Below are 25391 nucleotides of genomic sequence, written 5' to 3' on the forward strand. Positions count from 1 at the left end.
GTTCTGTTTTCAGCAGTTATGAATGTGACATTCAACTGTTGTACACTCAAGCATTTCGCTGGTTATTTAAAGGGGGCGTAACTTGTAGTGGGGGTGTCTTGTGTGGGCGTGTCTTATATTCGTCTTGCTGGACAGACAGACCCTTCTCAAATAAACTGCTCGTTTAGGCTTGCCATTTACTATGCCATCAACAACAAAAGATATGATTTCAAATGATAATTGATTATAATTGTTCACGTGATATAGGTAATCTCAAATTACTTACCTTTAGTTCTCATTCTAACAGATATCAGATAAGTGGATTGTCCTCTGCATCTATTAAGTTATAAATGTAAGGAACTAATGTCTGTACTGCAGAATTTATGATCTATTGTAATGTTACATGACCTAATGAGGGAAATAACAAAACGTTCAGTATAAGAAATGTTCAAAAGTTGGTTTTAGTTTGGATTTTGTAAAGTATGCCATTTTCACACTCTGTTTTCTTCGAATACAAGCGTAGTTGAGTCAAACCCAACAATTTGATAATGACTATTAATAACTTTAGTTGAAGATAAAGTTATTAATAGTCATTATCAAATTGATTGGATCAGACTTGATTGGAATTGAATGTAAGCAGTGGCTTGCACAATTAGTAAATTTCTCTCTTAGTCAGCCACATGCTTTCATGCAGAAAAAAGGGAAATACAGTGAGTGAAAACTGTGATCTGGGGAATCATGTGCACATTGTACAAACAGGATTCAAGAGAGCAGTGTGTGAGTGGAGATCAGGTCAGTGTGTGTGTGCATTTGTGTATTAGTTTTTACCTCAACATAAACTGTAGAGCAGGTGTTTTCAAAAAATTTTAGTAAACGTTAACTTGAGATTTTTATTATGTAGGTGTAACGCAATAAAAATAACACATTAATTGAATTTTATATTATAACTGTTTCATTCTGCTTTCATAGTTTTTAAAAGTAAGAAATTAAACACCAAACAAGCACTTTGTTTTAGTTTTAGTACAATGACAACATAAAAGGCAATTATTATGTTTGGAAGGGTATTTTTCTCACACAGTATAAATGGGTTTTTATTCATGAAAATATATAGCTGCCTTTATATCTTAGGAAGGAGATTCCTTGAAAGGGGATCGTCATATTTGGGGGTCATTGGAATCAAAAAGTTTGAAAACCCCTGCTGTAGATTTATACAGTCTGCTAAATATATGAATATGGTGATGTTGACTGTTGTGTAAGGAATACAGGTCATAATCCAAAAATATGAACTAGAGGTTGACCGAAAGTGGATTTTGCCGATACCAGTAACTAAGGTGGTGGGAAAGGCCGATAACCGATTAATCGGCCAATAGTTTATAAAATCGATTTATAGAATGTCAAAAAATGTCTTATTCTTTCTTTACTATGGCAGGTAAAGACAAAGAGTCCAAAATGAATAAAATCCCAGATGCAGTTTATTATTCAAACAAAATCCCAATAATAACCAGGAAAAAATGAAGATTTGATGCATAAAGCAGGACTTTTAAGATAAACAAGCTCAAAACACACTGTGGACTCTTATTTTGAAATGACGAAATGATTAAAAAAAAAACCTTCCAAAAAGCAACTATCGGCACTGATTAATCAGTAAAAACAATATATTGGTCTTCCTTTAATATTAACTAGTGGTTGACCGATGTTGGTTTTTCAGTGCGCGATATCGATACCGATATCTATCTCACAGGATGGCCGATAGCCGATATAAATACAGACATCGATAATAAAGTTTAACAACAGCAAATCAACTGTGCACAAAATTTCTAAAGTGAAACAAACACTTATTTCACACAGTATTTACTCAAATTTTGGAACTGACACTAAGATAAAACTTCTGCCGATAATTGCAAAATGGCCAGATATCAACTGATTAATCAGCTTGGCTGATACCGATATATAGCGTGCAGGATGGCCGATAGCCGATATAAATGCCGTAATCTATATTTATAATATTTCACAAGATGAGGTTTATTGATGAGGAATAAAAATTAAAAAAACTATCTGCAACTATTGGAAGAGATTTTTGCAGATAGACGATAGTTCCAAAAAGCAACTATTGCCACCGATTAATCGGTAAAACCAATATATCGATCTACCTCTAGAAACTACAGTAGCGCAGCTATGAAGTGAATCAGTGGTCTGGAGCAATGGTGAATAATATAGTTTAGCGGTCATCAAGGGCGTAGATTGGCCTCATCACATTGATTGACACATTGCTTGTGTAAAAGTTACACAAACAATGTAACTTTTAATAGTGTGGTTTGCTTATATTAAACCAAGCTTTGAGCATTTTGAAGTTTCTGTTTAGATTCTCATGAGATTGAGAGTTTGTGGATCCAGGAACTTCTGCTTGTAAAGGTACACAGAGATGGACCTTTGTCACTGACTCAGAGCTTGAGGAACTGAGAAATTACACTGAGGAAGTGTATAACAGTCAGCAGCAGAGGCTTTCACAAAATCATGTTTCTTCAGAGTGACTGATCTGTGTATTTTTTGCATTATGTCAGAACAAATTGCAGAATTTCCTTAGACCAGGTAGACTGTGGCTAGCTGTCACATTTCTTACTCCAGTGAATATTTCTCAGGGCTTTATAGACACAAACCGCAAAGTCTTTACCTCAAAAACATTTCCCGAGTCTATGACGTTGCGCTAATTTGTGCTAAAAATCAAAGTTTCACTAAAAGCTGAAATTCTTGAAAAAAGAAATGTTGGCATGAGTAGTGCAAAATAATTATTATTATTTCTTAGAAAAAATAAGCAGTAAAATGTTTTGTTTTTAAATATTATTACTATTCGAAAAACCACCAAATCTAAGTCATGCAGTGTAACCAAAATACATGTAAGTTGCCAGTTTGTTGTTGTGACTAAACAAAAAAATCAATTATAAAACAAACAGGACCCCTTTAGACCCTTATGACTGCATAATAATAAAAAAATGTTTTAAAAATAATATATATATGTGTGTGTGTGTGTGTGTATATATATATATATATATATATATATATATATATATTGACATTATTGTAAAAAAGGCACATTTTGTTCAGGTCAAATGGAGTAACCCTGAGATAATATATATAATATTACCTTGGAAAAATGTGAAACCTTTGAAATTAAAGTTTTATATATATATATATATATCATGTATTCTGACCTTTTCAAAGCCATTATATAATTTTTTTTAAATCTATGAAACAAAATCATTCATACAAACTTGACATGTGTTTTAAACTAGATTTTTAAAAGATTTATCTTTTTATTTATTTCCTCGGATGATCCTATTTGTCAACAACCCAGTTATATTTAAGCGATACAGTTCATTTAACCCATACTGACACTATAGCGGGGCACATTGTCACAATGGGAACCTGTTGTTTAATGAGACTGATTTAAGAAGAATATATCTTGAAATACTACCTAAAATTACAAAAGGCTACCTGTATTTAAAATATACACTATATATTTTATTTTACTGTCTAAAATATATGTGACAACCAAGGTTATTATCGTAAACTAAAACTAAAACTAAATGTAAAAAAAAACATTTTCGTAAACTGAAATATAAATAAAAATAAACATAATTGGAAAAACTGTATGTGAATTCATAAAATACAATTTCATGGCTCTGAAAAAACTAAAATAAAATAAAAAAAAATATATATATATTTTTTTCTCCCTTTTTCTCCCCAATTTGGAATGCCCAATTCCCAATGCACTTTAAGTCCTCTTGGTGATGTTGTGATTCGCCTCAATCCGGGTGGCGGAGGATGAATCTCAGTTGCCTCCGCGTCTGAGACCGTCAATCCGCACAACTTATCATGTGGCTTGTTGAGCGCATCACCGCGGAGACATAGCGTGTGTGGAGGTTTCACGCTATTCTCCACGGCATCCACGCACAACTCACCACGCGCCCCACCGAGAGCGAACCACATTATAGTGACCACGAGGAGGTTACCCCATGTGACTCTACCCACCCTAGCAACCGGGCCAATTAGTTGCTTAGGAAGCCTGACTGGAGTCACTCAGCACGCCCTGGATTCGAACTCGCGACTCCAGGGGTGGTAGAAATAAAAATTATCTTTCGTTTTCGTATTTGTTGCGACAGGTTTTTGAACCTTTAAACCCACCATCACCTTAACATGAAGATGGCACGAGCAGATGTCTATTGCCCTCATTACATTATCAAAGAGAGAGCCGGAGGGAATCACTGCAGTACATCACGGAGAGAAGCAAAGCAAGAAGAAAACTAGGGTGACCGGCAGTCGGTCCCGACTTCTCTAAAAAATTTAATAAGTCCCGGTTTCAGCTGTAAGGCTCACTGATTTTTTTATCTGAAATTAAATATCCTCAACGTCCTTCTTTGTGTCGTGTCTGGTATCGATTGCAGGGAAGATATTTTATTGCATTGCACGATTATGTGACGATACTTTCATTCTATCAGTCCGATCAGAATCTGGTTACCATGACAACAACTCACATGCTTGGTGCTTAAAAAATGCCAAAATGAAAACGCATGTTCAACAAGCTGAAAAAAGCCAATCTATTTCTTTGCACAACATGTGAAAATGGAATTGAAATATTTTGCTGTAAATGTTCACTTTCCCATGGCCACAGTGTTAAATAAGAGATTGCAGGTCATATTCATACAGCTGTATTTTTATTTTTTATTTTTTTTAAATAGTACAAGCACTTAAATGTGAAAATGTGGAATTGTATTTTAACTTTTAAGTTCCAGTGTTGCAAATTATGTGTAAAAATGATCAAATTTTTTCCCCATTCTGATGGTTGATGTGATGTGATGTGACCTGACCCGTATCTGCATGATTTTATGCACTGCACTGCACTGCTGCCACACGATTGGCCGATTAGATAATCGCATGGATGATTGTAAGGATATAAAAACTAAAATAAAAACTACCTGTAATGAAAAACTAAAACTAAACTAAAACTAACAAAGAACTAACAAACAAAACGAAACTGCAGCGAAAAAATTTAAAACAAAATAGAAATAAAAACTAAATTAAAAATGTAAAACTATTATAGCCTTGGTGACAACATACCCTGACCAGACATTTATGAAAAATACAGTTCAGACTTTCAGTTAATCATTACATAATTGACCCTTGCCTGAATGCATGGTTTTACGTTCAATTGTTTCCCAAACAGCTATTGCAAAAAAATACAATGTTGGACTTTGTGTATAAAGAACAGAATCCACATAAATTATCCTAATTTAAGATTAGTTATGAACTGGTTTTAGATTTGCAGTATGTTTTTTTTTTTTTTTTTAATTGCTGTTTTGCTGAATGCATAAGAGGTGCAGAGAATAGAGGAAGCAGCGTCTTTCACTAAATGCACAAACAGTGAAACCATTGAGATGTTGCTTTCAGTGTGGACTCGCATTCAGTGAATGTTGTTGATCACTCAAATGACTTTTACACATTCAATAAACATTAAATGCTATTAAAATGAAACTTTGTAGGCCACTCTATTGCTTAAGACATCTCAAATCACTTGGTTCAAACTGTACATTTGGATGTAAACAGTGCTCTTGTAGAACTGAAGGCTCTGTTGTTTATGGCCTTTCTGTTCCATTCTGAGTGTATCGGTGGCATCTGTGTGTGTCGACAGGGGATGTTGGAAGCCTCAGGCAGTGTGATGGTACAGACAAGAGTTTGTTAAAAGACAGAACTTCAGTTCTAAGGAAAAGCGTTGTGTACATGGTCTCAGCAATGCCTCCTCCAACAGGTACGTCAACATCTAAAAAACTTTTACGTTGCTAACCCACCAGCATATTGAGTTGTATATTTCATAACTAGTGGCATTTGCTAAGGCAAGCATCACTATTATTACTGCTTAAACTGAGGGTTAGGGGTTTTTCAGAATTATATTTATGGTTGTCGCTGTGCAGATGATAAAATGAGTGAAAAAATGCCATAGACTTACATTAAATAGAGTCATATCAAGAGACCAGAATATCATAGAGACTCATGGGTGATCTTTGTAGCTACTACTATCAACAACCTCAAAACCAAACGGATATAGTATTAGAAAAGCATTATGTCTTATATACATTATTATGACAAGTTTTGACAAGTATTATGTGTATTAGATAAGACCATAAGATTCTCTTTCACTTTAGTGCTTCCGAAACCAAAATTCCAGTGTCCAATGAAGATTTCAACTGGGAACATCATGGATAAGGAGGAAACAGTGACAAATATAAGTCGAGGGAGGACAACTGCTGTGTCAAAATACTACAGACAATCTGACAAAAGGTACAGTATGTAATGCTTTATGTGTGTGTGTGTGTTTGCATGAGAAATATTACAAAAAAATATTTCCAAGTTTTAAAATAAGTGTAAAGTCATCAAATTCAATGAAATATGAAATAACAAAAATGAAAAATTATTTTTCAGTTTACAAAAGTACTTTTAGAAAGTTGACACGTGAAATGCTATACTCCATCTAAAACTGTTTTAAACAGCATTTTGCTCTTTTTAAAATAATTATGCATGCAGTTTTATGGCCAGGGACTAAAAACAAAAGGTTTTTTCATTTCGGTTCGTTGTGAGCAGCAAATGTATATTTTTATTCCGGTTTGGGTGTTCCGCAGCCTCCTTTCCAAATAGTAACCAGTTAGAACGAAATAAAAGAACGGTTACTAACTAAAAGTCTTTGATAAGGGTGGGTGAAATACCAGTTACGTGTTGCCAGATCTTTCAAGAGAAACAAGTGACCTGGTCTGGAAAAACAAGCCTGAAAATAAGCTACTTGTCTCACCAAAATATGCGTAAATAAGTAGTGCTGTCAGTCGATTCAATTTTTTTAAATTGCGATTAATTGCATAGTTTTTTGTAGTTAATCACGATTAATCACAGATTTTAAAAGTGCTGACATTTGACACTATATATACTTCTTTTCTTGTCAAAATTAATTTATTTCCATTTTAGAAAAGAAAACAATATTTAGCAATATAATGCTTTATTAACATTTTCCAAACAAAGCCTTCCACAGTATAAAGACATTACACTAAAATAGCACTAATTAAAGTAACATTAAACATTCCCCAAAGACTAAGTGGGAGTTTGACTAATTGAAAAAACTAGTCCCCACATAGGTTGCATATTCATTGCAATGGGCATTAAATCCTTTAAACTGTAATACTCCACGATATTAATCTGCCAGTAGACTGTGCCTTTCAGCTTTGCTACAGCAATCATGAAGCTGCGTTCATGATTCGCTTCAGAGCATCAATACCAGCATCGAGTGCCGCTTTGAACTCAACATGAAGATTCTTTTATTTATCTAGATAGCAACATCCACGGCCCTATCATAGGAGAGAGCGTAACGCTCAACTAGCGTGTTTCGACAGTACTGCAGCGTTATGCTATTTTATGCTAAGCTTGTAGGCTATAAATGGTAGGACGGCTCTGGCGCTGTTGCGTGTCTGTTTGCGGTGTGTGCGTCAGTGTAATGACTCCTGGCAGACACATTACAAAGATTCCGCCCTTCACACTAGTGTCTATGCTGTATTAACGGTAAATGCGTTAATCACAATTAAGAAAAATTATTAATTATTAAAAGTTATTAATCGCATGCTTTAATGCATTAACTATGACAGCTCTAAAAATAAACAATTAATTTTTTTTCCTGTGTGGTGGATTTTTGCAGCTGTTTCTTTCAGGATCAAAGCATGTTTCATTTTTATGGGTAACATGAAGTGGTTTAATTCTAAAAATTTACTGTAATAAACCCTTTGGTCTTTGATTTCATGGAGAAAATGATCTGAACAAAATTAACTGGTTATAACCAGTTACCAGCGTTTAAAAATAACATTTCCTCTCTGGAACAATTAAAAATGACTTTGTTCCCAGTTTTGGTTATGTTCTGCAAAAAATGTGCTTGTTTTCGGTTTTCGTTCCTTGAACCATTTTTAGTCCTGGCCTGTATTAATTGAGAGACTACATTGAATATTTGTACTTTTAAAAATTAATTTGTCAATCGCAGGACTCTTTATAAATGTCAAAGGAAAAATGTGATTTTTAATGCACCTAATCAAAAAAGCACCTAAATACACTGAGCTAAAACATTTTGACCACTCACAGGTGAAGCGAATAATGCTGATCATCTCCTAACAAGGCCACATGTCAAGGTCTGGGTAGATTAGATGGTAAGTGAACAATCAGTCCTCTTAGTCAACATGTTGAATGAAGGAGAAATGGGCAGAAGTAAAGACCTGAGTGACTTGACATGAGTCAAATTGTTATGGCCAGATGACTGGGTCAGAGCATCTCTGAAATGGCAAGGCTTGTGGAGTGCTCCCACTTGTGGAGTGGTCCAAGAAGGGGCATACCACAAACCGTTGACAGTGTGTTGGGCGCCCAAGGCTCATCAATGCGTGAGGGCAACGAAGGCTATCCAGTCTGGTCCGAACCGACAGAAGGTCCACTGTGGCACAAGTCACAGAAAAATGTAATGATGGTTACAGAAGGAATGTGTCACAACACACAGTGCATCGCACCCTGCTGCGTATGGGGCTGCGTAGCCGCAGACCAGTCAGAGTACCTATGATAACCCCTGTCCACCATTGAAAGCAGCTACAATGGGCACGCGAGCGCTGGAACTGGACCTTGGAGCAGTGGAAGAAGTTCGTCTGGTCTGATGAGTCCCGTTTTCTTTTACATCACGTGGATGGCCGTGTACTTGTGCGCTGTTTACCTGGGGAAGTGCTGACACCAGGATGCACTGTGGGAAGACGACAAGCCGGTGGAGGGAGTGTGATGCTCTGGGCAATGTTCTGCTGGGAAACCCTGGGTCCGGCCATTCATGTGGACATCAATTTGACATGTACCACCTACCTAAACACCGTTGCAGACCAGGTATACCCCTTCATGGCAATGGTATTCCCTAATGGCAGTGGCCTCTTTCAGCAGGAAAATGCGCCCTGCCACACTGCACACATTGTTCGGGAATGATTTGAGGAACATGATGAAGAGTTCAAGGTGTTGCCTGGCCTCCAAATTTTCCAGATCTCAATCAGATTGAGCATCCGTGGGATGTGTTGGGCCAACAAGTCCAATCCATGGTGGCTCCACCTCACAACTTACAGGACTTGAAGGACCTGCTGCTAATGTCTTGGTGCCAGATAACACAGGACACCTTCAGGGGTCTTATAGATCCCATGCCTTGGTGGGTCGGCACTGTTTTGGCAGCACGCATTCGACCAACAGCATATTAGGCAGGTGGTCATAATGTTTTGGCTCATCAGTGTATACACTTGCCATTTTACATTCATATAGATTTTAACTTAAAATCTATCACAGTCCTAAGATGCCTTGGTCCTGACACAGAAAAAAAAAAGATAATTCTGACTTCTCTCGTAACTGTGTCTTTATTTCTTGTAATTAGAACTTTAGTTGTATTTCCCGCAATTGCAAGTATGTATATATGAGACAATGTCACAATTTCGAGTTAAAATAAAATTGCAATTGCGAAATATAAAGTCAGAATTAGCTTATTTTTTGTTGCATGGCAAATCAAGGCACTATACAGTCCTGTGCGAGCGGGTGTATGTGTGCTTCTTAAATAGGGCAGTATGGAGAAATTCACCCCCTCATTTCACTTTGTGACCCTCTGTTCCGCCTCCTACACTTTCAATTCCTGTTAAAGTGCTTTGCTTGACATTGACACAGTATTCCTTATCTAATACTCTCTTCTACCTCCCTTTCAGTGTCACCAAACCTACACCAGGTTCTTCTCCACCTAAACATCTCCTAGAAGATCAAGTTAACCCTGAATGTTCAGACTTTGAAGGCAAGCAAGGAAACGGTGTCTTCGATAAAGTCTTCTCACAGGACTCCCGTTGGCCTGATTGGTCAGGTTGGTGGTCAGAGGAGGTCAAAGGGGAGGGTGAATTTGAAAAGCAAGAGATCAACACAGACGCAGAACACCTCCAGATACCTTTGGACACCAGCAAGAGTGAAAGTGTTCACCAAAACCACAAAGAAGATACTGAATGGCAGGAGAACTTCACAGATGAACAGAAGCAGAACATGGAGAAAGATGAAGACAAACAAGTGAGTTATTATACTGCATTTCAGAACATCAAATTCATTGCACCTAAATGTATTCAAACATCCTGAACACCTTAGAAACCTCATAGCAACACCCTAGCAACCACAAAGCAGAACACGAAGAAGGATGAAGACAAACAAGTGAGTTATTATACTGCATTTCAGAACATCAAATTCATTGCACCTAAATGTATTCAAACATCCTGAACACCTTAGTAACCTCATAGCAACACCCTAGCAACCACTCTGAACACCTTAGCAACCATATAACAATGCACTTAAAACCACCCAAACACCTAAGCAACCATACAGCAATGCCATAGCAACCAACCTTATAACAATGCACTTAAATTCACTCAGAACACCTTAGCAACCGCATAGCAATGCATTGGCAACAACTTACAACACCTTGGCAGCCGCATAGCAATGTGCTTAAAACCACCCAGAACACCTCAGCAACCACGTACCAATGCCCTGGCAACCACTCAGAACACTTTAGCAACCACAGAGCAATGCCCTGGCAACCACTCAGACCAACTTAGCAACTGCATATCAATGCACTTCAAATCCCGTCATCTTTTAAAACTGCTATGATTAGTCCTATACTGAAGAAACCTGGTTCAGACCCACAAATACTACCGACCTATCTCCAATTTACCATTTCTTTCAAAAATTTTAGAAAGGATAGTTGCTTCTCGGGTCCACACACGTCTTCTTACTAATAACGTTTATGAACAGTTCTAGTCACTCACTGATGATCTGTTAATCTCAACTGATGCAGGACTTCTGCCTATACTCATTCTTCTTGATTTAAGTGCAGCCTTTGACACGATCTCACACAACATCCTTTTAGAGAGATTAGTATCCATTGGTAATAGTGGCACTTCTCTTGCTTGGTTAAAATCTTATCTCTCTGGTCGTACTCAGTTCGTTAAATTGAAAAATTTTCGTTCACAGTGCTCTCCATTTACTACTGGTATTACACATGGATCTGTCTTGGGCCCTTTATTATTTATAATCTATCTTCTACCTCTCGGCTATATTTTTAGGACTTTTGGAATCCACTTTCACTGCTATGCAGATGACACCCAGCTCTATCTGTCCACCAAGCCAAATTCTTCTCTCCCACCATCTTCCCTTCATAACTGTTTACTTGAAATACAATCATGGTTTTCTTGTAACTCTCTCAAACTCAGTAGTAATAAAACTGAGGTTCTTCTTGTAGGTACTAAGTCTAATCTTGCCAAATCAAAAAGTTTTGCTCTGACAACTGACAATTCCATTGTCCTTCCCTGTTTGAAATTTAAGAGTCTGGGTGTCATTCTGGATAGCACTCTTTCTTTTGAAGCACATGTAAATAATATTACCCGGTCTGCATATTTCCACATGCGTAACATAAATCGTCTTCGCCCCTCCCTCTCAACTCACAGCACTGCCACTCTCGTACATACTCTGGTCACGTCCGACTTGGATTATTGTAATTCACTTCTATTTGGTGTACCACAAAAATCTTCAGCATAAATTACAGCTGGTCCAAAACTCAGCTGCACGGATTATTTCACAAACCCCTAACTCTGTCCATATAACTTCTATTCTCCAACAACTTCACTGGCTCCCTGTTAAATTTCGTATTGATTATAAGATTCTGTTATTGACCTTCAAGGCTCTTCATAGCCTAGCACCTTCCTATCTTATCAATCTTCTTCATATATATTCTCCTACCTGTACTCTTAGATCCTGTTCCTCTTTCTCTCTTGTGATACCTTCGGTTTGTTTGACTTCTAAGGTGTCCAGATCCTTTAGCAGTGCTGCTCCACAACTCTGGAACTCTTTACCGCCAGATATCCGTAATTGTGATCGTCTTTCCACTTTCAGGTCCCTCCTCAAAACCCACCGTTTTAAATTAGCTTAATACAAATAACTCTTATTTATGAAGATTGGATTTTTATTTATCATTTATGTTCTTTTATTGTAAACTTGATTATGTCTGTAAGGTATCCTTGAGTCTTGAAAGGCACCTATAAATAAAATGTATTATTATTATAATTATAGCAACGCCCTGGTAACCACTCACAACACCTTGGCAACCACCTAGCAATGTGCTTAAAACCACCCAGAACACCTCAGCAACCACGTAGCAATGCCCTAGCAACCACTCAGAACACTTTAGCAACCGCATAGCAATGTACTTCAGATCAACCAGAACACTTTAGCAACTCCATAGTAACGCCCTGGCAACCACCCAGAACACCTTAGCAACCAAATAGCAATGTCCTAGCAACCAACCACATAGCAAAGCATGTAAATTCACTCAGAACACCTTAGCAACCATATAGCAATGTCCTTGCAACCAACCGCATAACAAAGCACTTAAATTCACTCAGAACACCTTAGCAACCATATAGCAATGCACTTTAAACCACACAGAGCACCTTAGCAAATGTAAAGCAATGCACTTAAAACCACTTAGAACCAGTTAGCAACTGCATAGCAATGCCCTGGCAACCACTCATAAAACCTTTGCAAACATATAGCAATGCCTTAACAACAAACCGCATAATAAAGCACTTACATTTACTCAGAACACCTTAGCAACCACGTAGCAATGCCCTGGCAACCACTCAGACCACCTTAGCAACCACACAGCAATGCACTTAAAACCACCCCAGAATACCTAAACAACACCCTGGCAACCACTCAGAACACCTTAGCATCTTCATAGCAATGTGCATAAAACCACCCAGAACACCTCAGCAACCGAGTAGCAATGCCCTGGCAACCACTCAGAACACTTTAGCAACCGCATAGCAACGCCCTGGAAACCATTCAGACCATCTTAGCAACCACTTCAAATCAACTAGAACACTTCAGCAACCACATAGCAATGCCCTGGCAACCACCCAGAACACCTTAGCAACCGCGTAGCAGTACCCTAGCAACCAACTGCATAACAATGTACTTAAAACCACTCAGAACACCTTAGCAACCGCATAGCAATGCCCTGGCAACCACTCATAAAAACCTTAACAACCATATATCAATGCCCTAGCAACCAACCGCATAACAAAGCACTTAATTCACTCAGAATACCTTAGCAACCATATAGCAATGCACTTAAAACCACCAAGAGCACCTTAGCAACTGCATAGCAATGCTCCAGAACCCACTCAGACCACATTAGCAACCGCATAGCAATGCACTTAAAATCAACCAGAACAATTTAGCAACTGATAGCAACACCCTGGCAACCACAGAATACCTTAGCAATCGCATAGCAATGCACTTAAAACCACCCCAGAACACCTTAGCAACACCCTGGAATCCACTCAGTACACCTTAGCAACTTCATAGCAATGCACTTAAAACGACCCCAGAACATTTTAGCAATGCATAGCAATACCCTTGCAGCCACTTGCCATCCATTGTGTTAGCAAATAGAACTTTAATACATGCAGGGTGTTCAGTTTTGCATTATATTCCTCCAAACCCTGCATTATTTTGTCTTGTGAATCTAGCATTGTGTACTTTTTGCTGTCTGTCTGTCTATATTTATCAGAATCCACCAGTCTACACATTGTTTTCCACTCAGAATGAAGTTAGATAGAATAGCTTTCTAACATTAGTTGTAGACACAAGTGTAGGACCACAGAACACAAAGAGCAGAGATGCTTCTAAGAAGAATACAGGAAATAACATGTTATTTTCAACAGGAGGAGATTAAAGAAGTGAAACTCTATAAGATAGCCAATGAACTTTTACAGACGGAGAGGGCGTATGTAGCCCGTCTACATTTACTGGACCAGGTCAGTGATTGTTAATTTAGTTCTTGAGAAATGATTCTTACTCTTTCTAGCCCCAAAAAGTATTGGGACTCTTAAAAATGTATAGATGTCATTACATTAGATACACATAATCAAACCTTGCTTGCAGATGCCACATGGTTTGATATTTTGTTATCTAATGACATTCAGATATGTTCAAGTGTGACTCAAGTGTCCAAATAATGATTGGGTTACTGTGGCTGATCATAATGAGTGTGTACTGTGTGTGTTTGCAGGTGTTTTGTGCTAAACTAACAGAGGAAGCTGGGAAGGGAATGTTTCCGCTAGATGTTGTGAAGGGCATCTTCTCTAATGTGGGATCCATCTACACCTTCCACAACCAGTTCCTCCTGCCTGATCTGGAGACACGGATGAGCCAGTGGTGAGCATTGACTTGTCAGACATCTCACTGATTAAACTCCTGTTTTGGTCTGATTTTGAGAAATTGATGATTAGCAGTTGGTATTAATCCATTTGAATGTATATCTGTCTTATTTTTGGACTTATGCCTCTGTGTTAGACAAATATACTACATAATAATGTGTAACATTGTCAAAAATGATTTCTAAAGAGCAATATTGAAAAAAAAAAAAAAAAAGGTTAATTATGGCCCCTGCTGTTTAGTAATGTTTACAGTGAGTTTTCATGAGCCAAGACATTATGACCACCTGCCTGATACGTTGTTGGTCCTCTGCGTGCCGCCAAAACAGCACCGACCCGCCGAGGTATGGACTCTACAAGACCCCTGAAGGTGTCCTGTAGTATCTGGCACCAAGACATTAGCAGATCCTTCAAGTCCTGTAAGTTGCGAGGTGGAGCCGCCGTGAATCGGACTTGTTGGTCCAGCACATCCCATAGATGCTCAATCAGACTGAGATCTGGGGAATTTGGAGGCCAAGTCAACATCTTGAACTCTTCATCATGTTCCTCAAACCATTCCAGAACAATGTGTGCAATGTAGCAGGGTGCATTATCCTGCTAAAAGAGGACACTGCCATCAGGGAATACCATTGCCATGAAAGGGTGTACCTGGTCTGCAATGATGCTTAGGTGTCACGTGTCAAACTGACGTCCACATGAATGGCCCGACCCAGGGTTTCCCAGCAGAACATTGCCCAGAGCATCACACTCCCTCCACCGGCTTGTCGTCTTCCCACAGTGCATCCTGGTGCCATCATTTCCCCAGGTAAACAGCACACATGTAAACGGCCCAGAGCATCACACTCCATGCTTCAACTGCTCCAAGGTCCAGTTCCGACGCTCGCGTGCCCATTTAAGGCACTTTTGATGGTGGACAGGTGTCATCATGGACTCTCTGTCTGCGGCTATGCAGCCCTATACGCAGCAGGGTGTAATGCACTGTGTGCTGTGACACATTTCTCCCATAATTCGTTAAAATGTTCTGTGACTTGTGCCACAGTGGACCTTCTGTCGGTTTGGACCAGACGGGATGCCCTCCTGCATCGATGAGCCTTGGGCACCCAACACCCTGTCGCCAGTTTGTGGTTTGTCCATCCTCGGACCCCTGTTGATACTCACCACTGCTAACCGGGAGCACCCCACAACCTTGCCATTTCAGAGATGCTCTGGCCCAGTCATCTGGCCATAACAATTTGGCCCTTGTCAAAGTCACTCTGGTCTTTACTTCTGCCCATTTCTCCTTCATTCAACACGTTGACTACGAGAACTGATTGTTCGCTTACCATCTAATCTACCCAGATCTTGACATGTGGCCTTGTTAGGAGATGATCAATGTTATTCACTTCACCTGTGAGTGGTCATAATGTTTTGGCTCATCCATGTATATCTGATCTCTCTGTCTTTCTGCAGGGAATCCACACCCCGTATCGGGGACATCTTAGCACAGCTCGCCCCTTTTCTGAGGATGTACGCAGAGTATGTGAAAAACTTTGACAACGCAATGGATCTGCTGAAGCAATGGACGGAGCGATCGGTGCAGTTTAACGCCATCATTCAGGACATACAGGTGCACGTGTGAAGACTTTAAATTGATGTCTTTTCCCCGTTGTGAAGTCACAGAGCCACACCAGTTAAATTTGCCAAGAAAAAGTACATTTATTAATTCTGTTAGTCATCAGACATAGGAGAGAAAGTGATCATTTAAATTTAAATTGTGGTGTCATACAATGGTTTTCGATCTTCCTCGTCTCTCTCGGTCTCTGTCTTTCTCTGAAGAAAGTACATTTGAAGGATGTATTTAAGCATATCATAGTAGTTTAAAATAACCCCTAGTCCCCTTATAATGTAAAACACATCAACACATGCAACTTCAACTCATATAAGGAAAGCTTACACATACAACCAACATATGGCTGTAAGAGCTTACACATACAACCTATATAAAGCTTACATATGCAACCTTGACTTACACTGGGCTTTAAGCATGCATATTACATAACATAAAGACATAAGTTTAATAAAACTAATACAAATGATCAATAATGCTACTAAATGATTGCGAATACTGATGACAATTAACAGTGATTAATAAAACTGATGATTAATAATACTGCAACATTAAAATTTTGTCTTCAGCATGTATGTGAGTTTGTGCATTTACCTAGACAACTAATTTAAATAAACAGTATTTAAGTTGTGAGTGCCAAAACATGTATAATACAGTATGTTTGGAGTGACTTAATTATTCTTCATACTGTAAAACTAGTATTTATACTATGCACGGTATGAACATTTTCTATATGTAAACCGCTAGAGCACACTGCATGAGATACTGTTTCCCACAATGTGCTCGACTTGACCTTTTATTCCCATTGAGAGGCATAAACTGGAAATTAGCGTTGTCAGTCGATCAAATTTTTTAATCGTGATTAATCGCATAATTTTTGGTAGTTAGTCGCGATTAATCGCAGATTTTAAAAGTGCTGAAATTTGACACTTTATGTACTTCTTGTAAAAATTAATTTATTTCCATTTTAAGAAAGAAAACAAAACAATATGTAGCAATATAATGCTTTACTAACATGTTTCTAACAAAGCCTTCCACAATATATGTAGAAATGCACTAAAATATCACCAATTCAAGTAACATTAAACGTTTCAAAGTCTAAGTGGGAGTTTGAATAATTGAAAGAACTAGGCTCCATATAGGTTGCATTTTTATTGTAATGGGCATTAAATCCCTTAAAATCGGCCGGTAGACTGTGGCCATCCACTTTGTTACAGCAATCGTGAAGCTGCGTTCATGATTCACGTCAGGGCAGCAACGCCTGCATCAAACGGCGCTTTGAACTCACCATGAAAAGCCCTTGCAAACAAACACACTTACCAAGGCTGAAAAATACTTATTACAAGTCCCATCTGGGGTTGTTTTGTGCATCAAATAGGGTTCTATCATAGGAGAGAGCAGAACGGTCAACTAGTGTGTTATGACAGTACCGCCAATAGAATGTCTATGGGACCGCTGCGTTATGCTGTTTTATGCTAAGTTTATAGGCTTCCCTTGGTAGAAGGACTCTGGCGTAATGGCGTGTGCATCAGTGTAATGACTCCAGGCGGTCACATTACAAAGGTTCCGCCCTTCACACCAGTGTTTATGCTGTATTATCAGTCAATGCATTAATTGCGATTAAGAAAAATGTAGGCGTTAAACTTTTTTAATTAATTTCATGCGTTAACGCGTTAATTCTGACAGCTCTACTGGAAATATATACAGCAACTGTTTAAGGAATATTCCAGGGTTCAATACAATTAAGCTCAACTGACAGCAATTGCGGCATAAAAATTGTTGATTTCCAAAAAAATGATTTCAGTTAGACACTTGCAATAAAAAAAGGAATGAGGCCAATTTGTAAACATTAAAAGTATTCAAAAGTATAGCCTCAAGATGAAAACAATATTAACATGATTTTAGTGTGATAAAAATGCTTACTAACCTTTTCTGTGTAAAGTTATAGCCAATTTTAAAACTTGGTTGCCATGAAAATGTAATGCCATATACCCTAAAACCCTAAAACGACTGTAAACATTACAATTTTAGCAACTTGGGGGCCTGGGTAGCTCAGCTACCACCCCTGGGGTTCGCTAGTTCACTAGTTCAAATCCCAGGGCGTGCTGACTCCAGCCAGGTCTCCTAAGCAACCAAATTGGCCCGGTTGCTAGGGAGGGTAGAGTCACATGGGGTAACCTCCTCGTGATCGCTATAATGTGGTTTGTTCTCGGTGGGGTGCGTGGTGAGTTGAGCGTGGTTGCCGCGGTGGATGGCGTGAAGCCTCCACACGCGCTATGTCTCCGTGGCAGTGCGCTCAACAAGCCACGTGATAAGATGCGCAGGTTGACGATCTCAGACGCAGAGGCAACTGGGATTCGTCCTCCGCCACCCGGACTGAGGCGAATCACTACGCCACCACGAGGACTTAAAAAGCACATTGGGAATTGGGCATTCCAAATTGGGAGAAAAAGGGGAAAAATCCAAAAAAAACAAAACAATTTAAGCAACTTTAAAACTAAATTTTTTATTAAATAATAAGCTTCACATTTCTGCCTTTTAAACCCTCCAAAAATTGTCCTCATTCACTTCCATTGTAAGTGCCTCACTGTAACCTCCATTTTTGCTTTTTTAAGTCGAAATTAGTTTTTGTGGTTATCAACATTATGCCACAAATGCTGTCGATTGAGCTTAACTTGTATTAAACCCAGAATATTCCTTTAACATATCTTTGACTCCTAATACAGTCGGGAAAAAAGACTATTTGTTCACAAAATTGGATTAAACATGCAAAATAACTGTTTATTTCTGAGGACTGGCCACAACTGGACTGAATTGTGTCGAATGTTTCTATAGAGTCTAGAGTGTTGTGGAAATCTCACTCTTCAGCATCATATGTTAGAGCCGGTGCAGCGGGTTCCACGATATGAGATGCTGCTCAAAGATTATTTGAAAAAACTCCCAGAGGACGACACGGACCACAGCCAGGCCGAAAGTGAGATACACAACTCCTTTTGCCTTATTTATAGTCTAACTGTCCCATTAGTTACTCTAGTAACTGTTTAATTCAGTTACATTTCTTCTTCTATTTTACAATTTAAAACTAGCTGCCAACTTGTTTACTAGCATTACTTATCTGTCCTCTTATTTGAATGTTTCCTCGCAATTCGATGCAAATTTATGTAACTTTCTGCAGTTTCATATTGAGGGCACCTTCCATTTTCCATGAACAATTGAACTTAAACATCCAGAATAAAATGAAAATATTGTTTGGCTCACGACAATTTGATTTCAGTTCCATAACTTAACTGCATCAGCTCTGATATCACTTCTGCTTCTCGTTTCCAGAGTCTCTGAACATCATCTCAATGGCTGCAATTCACTCTAACACGGCCATCCGCAAGATGGTGAGAGACACTTTCACTCAACCTGGTAGAAACAGCAGTTAAATAGTTATTGTGGATACAGACCCTTTGTGTATTCATGGATTTATTTATGCAATATATTTTTAGAATCTAAAAGTTGATGTGGCTTTCCTAGCTTTTGCTCCTTGAATGTTAGAAGTTTGCTCTAATAAAAGTGTTAATGTATTTCATATTCAGAATTTGTTTTCCAGGAAAACCTGAAGAAGCTGATGGAGATCTATGAGATGTTGGGAGGAGAGGAGGACATTGTGAACCCCTCCAATGAGCTCATCAAGGAAGGACAGATCTTGAAGCTTGCAGCTAGAAACACATCATCCATGGAGAGATATCTCTTCCTGGTTAGTTTGGTCAAGAAGGCTTTTTCACACCATAGCCGGGTCTAAGGAGGGGGCATTGCCCCCCTAGATTGTCCTTGTCTCCACCCCAGTCAGAAGGCGAAACCACCACCCCCTCCGGTCAGAAGAGAGGTCAGAAGAGATTGCCTACCCTAAAGGCCAAAATGCCCCCCACCCCCAAAGGTCGCATAATACTACCAGCGATTTTTCACACTGCAAACACATCTGAGTTGTTTTAAAAAAAATATTTAATTTAGCAAGTGTGGAAATCTGACCCATTTGATCACTGTGGTGCTCATGAGCTGCATCAGACATTATATTTAAAACTTTCATGTCTATGATGTGTCCGAAACAGCACCATTCACTAAGCAGCAAGTGCCGCAGCACCTAACAATCTGATATTGAGTTAAGTGCCAAGTGATGCCATTCTCAGGGCTAATTAAAGCTTTGCTCTTCTGTTTGCAGTTTAACAACATGCTGTTGTACTGCGTGCCCAAATTCAGTCTGGTGGGTCAGAGGTTCACTGTGCGCACACGGGTTGGCGTCGAGGGCATGAAGGTACTGGAGACTTCCAATGATGACTATCCTCACACTTTCCAGGTGTCAGGCAAAGAACGAACACTGGAACTGCAGGCCAGGTGGGTACGGCATGTTGGAACTTCTCATATGTCCTCTGAATATAGAGTGATCTTTTCTGTTTTACTTATTGTTTACAGCTCAGAGCAAGATAAAGAGGACTGGATCAAGGTAACTGTGTAGTTTAATATCTTAAAGCTGCTGTAAATATTAATTATGACCTACTGTATATAAGGATCAGGCTTTAGTTTATATGCGAGTTTGTGTTTTATAGGCGTTCCAAGAGACCATTGAAATTTTTCAGCAGAAGAACGAAACATTCAAAACGGCATCTAAAGAAGTTCTGGATGAGGTGTCTGTAAGTGCAAAGAACCATGTCTGTATATGTGTAGTCTGGTAATAAAGGGGTGCTTTGGCATAGTGGTAAAAGATCAAGCCTGGTAACCTAAAGTTTTTAATACACCAAGAATAGAGTAGAGCTTTACAAACCCCCAGCAAACAGCCAAGGGCAACTACAGCACAGAATAAGGGGAGTTGAAGGGGAAATTGATATATTACTGTTTTGTTTTCGAGTAAGACACTTTTTTATCTACCTTTCCATGTTTTTCAGAAAGAGGAGTTGGGAAAGAGAGCTCCGCGTTGGATTCGGGATAACGAGGTGACTATGTGCATGAAATGCAAGGAGCCTTTTAACGCTCTGACCCGCAGGAGACACCATTGCAGAGCGTGTGGATATGTGAGTTAATAAATGTTTACCTAAATGGGGACTTTCTGTTTACTTGTTATTTCAATTAAGCCAATAGTAGTTATTATGGACAAACTCAAACTCTTACTTAAAAGATTCACCCTTATGACATCCCAGATGTGTACAAGTTTCTTTCTTCAGTTGGACACAAACAAAGATTCTTAGAAGAATATCTCAGTTCTGTAGGTCCATAAAATGCAAGTGAAAGGTGTACAGAATTTTGAAGCTACAAAAAGCATATAAAGGCAGCATAAAATAATCCATACGACTCCAGTGGTTAAATCCATATCTTCAGAAGCGATATGATTGGTGTGGGTGAGAAACAGATCAATATTTAAGTCATTTTTACTGTAAATTTTCCTCCCTGCCCAGTAGGTGGCGATATGCACAAAGAATGCGAATAGCCAAAAACAAAAGAAATGGATGGACTCTTGGCTTTTTTTGCTGAAAATGCTGTAGATTGAACTTAACTTGTATTGAACTTTGAATGTTCCTTTAAATAACGAAGGTTTTGAAATGTATTCTAGGTGGTGTGCTATAAATGTTCAGACTACAAGGCATCGCTGAGGTACGATAGTAACAGATTAAATAAAGTGTGTAAGGACTGTTACTTCATACTGTCCGGCAGAACAGATGCTGAGGAACCAGCGGGGGGCAAGAAAAGGGGAATCCTTGAGGTATGTGTTTGGTGGGTCCTTAATGTGAACATTATTTGGAAACATTGATTTCTTGATTCTTTTCATAGTTCTTTGCCAGATTGAAGCTGCGCAGGTCTCGGGAAACAGTTTCATGTGCGGCTTCCTGCAGTACAGTGACAGAACCAAACCATGTCAGAAGGTCTGGTGTGTGATTCCAAAGCATGATGCATTGGTTCTTTACCTGTATGGAGCTCCACAGGTGCGTAACACAGTTTGGGTGGGACATATCATATCATATGCTTCTTAGTGGTCTGCTGAATGGCATTTGATTGGACAAAAATCTGTCTAGTGCATGATGAGTCATCAAGATTTTTGGTCTGTTTTCCTGGAAGAGAAAGACTGTCAATTGTCAGTTTTGACTGTAAATGTCAAAAATGTATTTTGTCAATGTTTAGAAGTACACTAGCCCAGGGTTTTTCAAACTGGGGTCCAGGGAACATTTCAGAGAAAAAAAAAGTGTTCATAAATGTAAAAAAGTAAAAACTATATTTACCGAATTTGACATTATTGCCATTTCAGTTTAATCTAAAAATGTATCTTTAGGTTAATACATTTAACATTACTTAAAGGATTAGTTCACCCTAAAATGAAAATTCAGTCATTGTGTACTCACCCCTGTGTTGTTATAACCCTATATGACTTTCTTTCTTTTTCTTAACACAAAGGGAGAAATTGTGAAACAATTTTGTGCTCAGTGATGTCATACAATGGCAGTTTATGGTGACCAACTCTTCAAGCTTAAAAAGGACACAAAAGTATAATTCAGAAGTCTAATAAATTATTCCATGAGACTCGTGATTGTTATGAAATTATACGATAAGGTTTGGTGAGAAACAAACCGAAATCGAATGTATTATTTAGTGAAAATGTTCACTGATCTCCTGTGCACGTTCATGATAGGGCACAAGAGCAACAGTTCACGCAGTGCCCTCGTGATACTGGGGCGTTCAAGCGAAAATGTGTTTTGTTTATCTAAAAACAGGTCCTCCACAGCGATAGTGACAACAGAACACAGCACAGCTGCACACAAAACAGAGAACAGAACTTACTAAACATGTCTGAAGAGTTTGTAGTTGAAGAGCTGATGCATTTCTATGCCCAGCCTTATTTTTTTGAGTACTCGGAAATCAAACAGAACCTAAAGCTGCTTTCACACTGCCAGCCACTTTGTGGCATGGTGTCGCTAGACTCTGTTATCTGTGTCGCTAGTGGGCGTTCCTACTGTTTGTCGCTGTAATGTTATTGGAGGACTGCACTTCTAGCAATGATTCAAATTTGACCACGGATGAGACCTAATACTGGTTAAATTAAGATATCATTACAGTTTGACCAGGAATCAGTTCCCTTTTCTCTAAAATTGTACATTCTGCAGTGTAGAGTGTTTTATAAAATGTGCAACAGTGTTCAGTGTATTAAATCATTAATAAGACAATCAATCTATCATGAATGAATGAATCAAACTCACTCGGAATGCAGACCGTTTCTGACACACTTTGTTTTATTATATCCATGCATGTGGTTAGAGACAAATTATATAGAACAGTAAAAATCCCTCACGACGCTGAAACTTCTCCTCTGTCTTGCATGCACTCGTCCCCAGTCTGTCAGGAGACAGATGACGTGAGCTCTGCTGTCTTCGCTCTCATTGGCAGTCGCTCGTGAATGTCGCTCGTCATTTGCATAAAGTTTACATTTTCTCAACTTGTCTTATCGCTCTCCACGGCGATCTCTGTCGCCAACGGCCACGGCAGCTCGTGTCGCCAGAAGTCGCTGTGCTCTCATTGAAAATGAATAGGATCGTGTTGCTGTCTCGTGCGATGTTGCTGGCAGTGTGAACGCAGCTATAGAGGAGGTCACAGTCACACCATGTCCTAACCTGACAGCAAACAACTTGTGATAAAAGGTATAATTTCTATGTTAATAAGAGTTTTTGTCCTAACCAGCTGTGACGAGCTACGGTACATTCTATCGATCACTTGTTTTCTATTTTCGGCATCGTGTGGGTAACTCTGTCCACTGTGAACTGGCACCGGTCCAAAAACGTAAAAAAAATAAGGCTGGGCATAGAAATGCATACATTTTTCAACTACAGACTCTTCAGAGATGTTTAGTAAGTTCTGTTCTCTGTTTTGTGTGCAGGTGTGTTGTGTTCCGTTGTCGCTATCGCTGTGGAGGACCTGTTTTTTTAGATAAACAAATCGAGTTTTTGCTTGAATGCCCAAATGTCGTGAGGGTGCTGTGTGAACTGTTGCTCTGTTGCTTGTACTACTTTTTTCCACTTCTGTTTTTGTGGTTCTAAACAATAAAAATCACAATGTACATATTATGATTATGAATTATTATATTTGACATGCTTTATGTTTTTGGATTTCATTTATTTTGTTAAGTATTTCTTTATATTGCACACAAAAATAATTATAAACTTAATACAACATAATCAATGTATGTAAGTAGTAATAAATAAACCATTATTTTTTCATATCAGCATTTTCATGCTTATGCGATCATAAGCACTAAACTGCGATATGAAAACCCAATGATTGTAATTGCCAGTTTATATAGATGGTCATACCCGATCATTTTAATTTGGTCAGATAAATATGGTGCATCCTTACAGATAATATTTTAATAATTAATTTTGGCTTTAGTACAATAACAATATAAAAACGAATTATTTAAATATTCTTTTTAATATCACACTTAAAATATTTTTTACTTTTTCTCTGTTCTTCATACACAAATATATAGCAACCTGTATATATATTTTTGGAGGGGGTCCCTCACAACCTGATTGTCATATTTGGGGGTCCTTGGTATCAAAAAGTTTGAAAACCCCCACACTAGCCAATAGATGACCTCAGACCTAACACACGTGGACTAAATGCCATAAAACTGTAATTCTCTGGGACTTTTCCAGGATGTTAAAGCACAGTGTACCATCCCGCTCTTGGGATACCAGGTCGAGGACGTCAAGAGATCCGTGGATCATCCTCCTACCAGCTTCCGCCTGTGCCAGTCCAAATCTATTCACTGCTTCACCGCCGACACGGAGGAGCTGAAACAGCGTTGGCTGAAATTGATCCACAAAGCTGTAATAGGAGAGATGCCGGAATGCCAGATGCCATGCAATAGTGCCCTTGCCAATGGTTGCCATGAGACCATACCTGAATAGAGACTAGGTGTGATGTATCAGTGATTTTAATCTTGTGTATGTCCTTTAAAATACACACAAAAAAAGTCACACCCATGATGATAACAAAAACACTTCACATTGTATTTTGCATTCGTATTTATAGACATCTTGTATTTGCTTGGGTGGTTTAAAAATCAAAGGAGACCGTTCACAGTCAACTGATCAATCCCAAATATTATAATGCACTATATTGACTTCAATCAGACTGGCATTACATTTGGTGTGATTATTTAAAATTATTTTGTTGTCTTCATTTGCGAGATCAGATGAAAGCTAGCCCATATTCTGCTTTGATTTGTTAATCTTTTCTTTCTTGTTATTGTCTTTTTTGTTTTCATGCCATTTGTCATTGTTACTGTCCCTAAGATTTATGCACTTTATTGCTTTTTTGTAAACCAGGAAGTTGACATTGCAAATAAAATTAATTAAAAAGTTATTGAGTAAGCATCTTCATCCTTAAACTTCATCCCAGTGTTTACTGTTTATTATAAAACAGATAGTTCTGGTCCTGGATGCTGATTG

The 25391-nt window shown here is 38.6% G+C and overlaps 1 protein-coding gene across 2 annotated transcripts; it reads left to right on the plus strand.

Annotated features, from left to right (window-relative positions):
• The first annotated feature begins 668 nt into the window (after window positions 1-668).
• LOC127435279 (FYVE, RhoGEF and PH domain-containing protein 4-like) lies at window positions 669-25305 on the plus strand. Of its 2 annotated transcripts, none has more exons than XM_051688618.1 (17): window positions 669-771; window positions 5666-5782; window positions 6177-6312; window positions 9768-10113; window positions 13821-13913; window positions 14168-14313; window positions 15762-15918; window positions 18754-18892; window positions 19246-19304; window positions 19514-19660; window positions 20123-20295; window positions 20374-20404; window positions 20508-20591; window positions 20844-20969; window positions 21506-21655; window positions 21735-21875; window positions 24594-25305. In XM_051688618.1, exons 2-17 carry the CDS (start codon window positions 5755-5757, stop codon window positions 24846-24848), a joined length of 2211 nt encoding a protein of 736 aa, XP_051544578.1. In that variant the 5' UTR covers window positions 669-771; window positions 5666-5754; the 3' UTR covers window positions 24849-25305. The 2 variants fall into 2 exon arrangements, with proteins under 2 accessions (XP_051544578.1, XP_051544579.1); XM_051688619.1 differs by having other exon boundaries at window positions 21724-21875; window positions 24594-24742.
• The last annotated feature ends 86 nt before the right edge of the window (window positions 25306-25391 follow it).

This window comes from Myxocyprinus asiaticus, chromosome 45, assembly GCF_019703515.2.
Source record: "Myxocyprinus asiaticus isolate MX2 ecotype Aquarium Trade chromosome 45, UBuf_Myxa_2, whole genome shotgun sequence".
Classification (NCBI taxonomy): domain Eukaryota; kingdom Metazoa; phylum Chordata; class Actinopteri; order Cypriniformes; family Catostomidae; genus Myxocyprinus; species Myxocyprinus asiaticus.

What these genes read in the sequence shown, in the direction of transcription:
- LOC127435279 (XM_051688618.1), top strand. Translation starts at nt 5,755, where the DNA reads ATGGTCTCAGCAATGCCTCCTCCAACAG. An exon ending in GTCTACATTTACTGGACCAG is followed by an intron (nt 13,914 to 14,167) that starts GTCAGTGATTGT and finishes GTGTGTTTGCAG; the next exon opens with GTGTTTTGTGCTAAACTAAC. An exon ending in ACACTGGAACTGCAGGCCAG is followed by an intron (nt 20,296 to 20,373) that starts GTGGGTACGGCA and finishes TATTGTTTACAG; the next exon opens with CTCAGAGCAAGATAAAGAGG.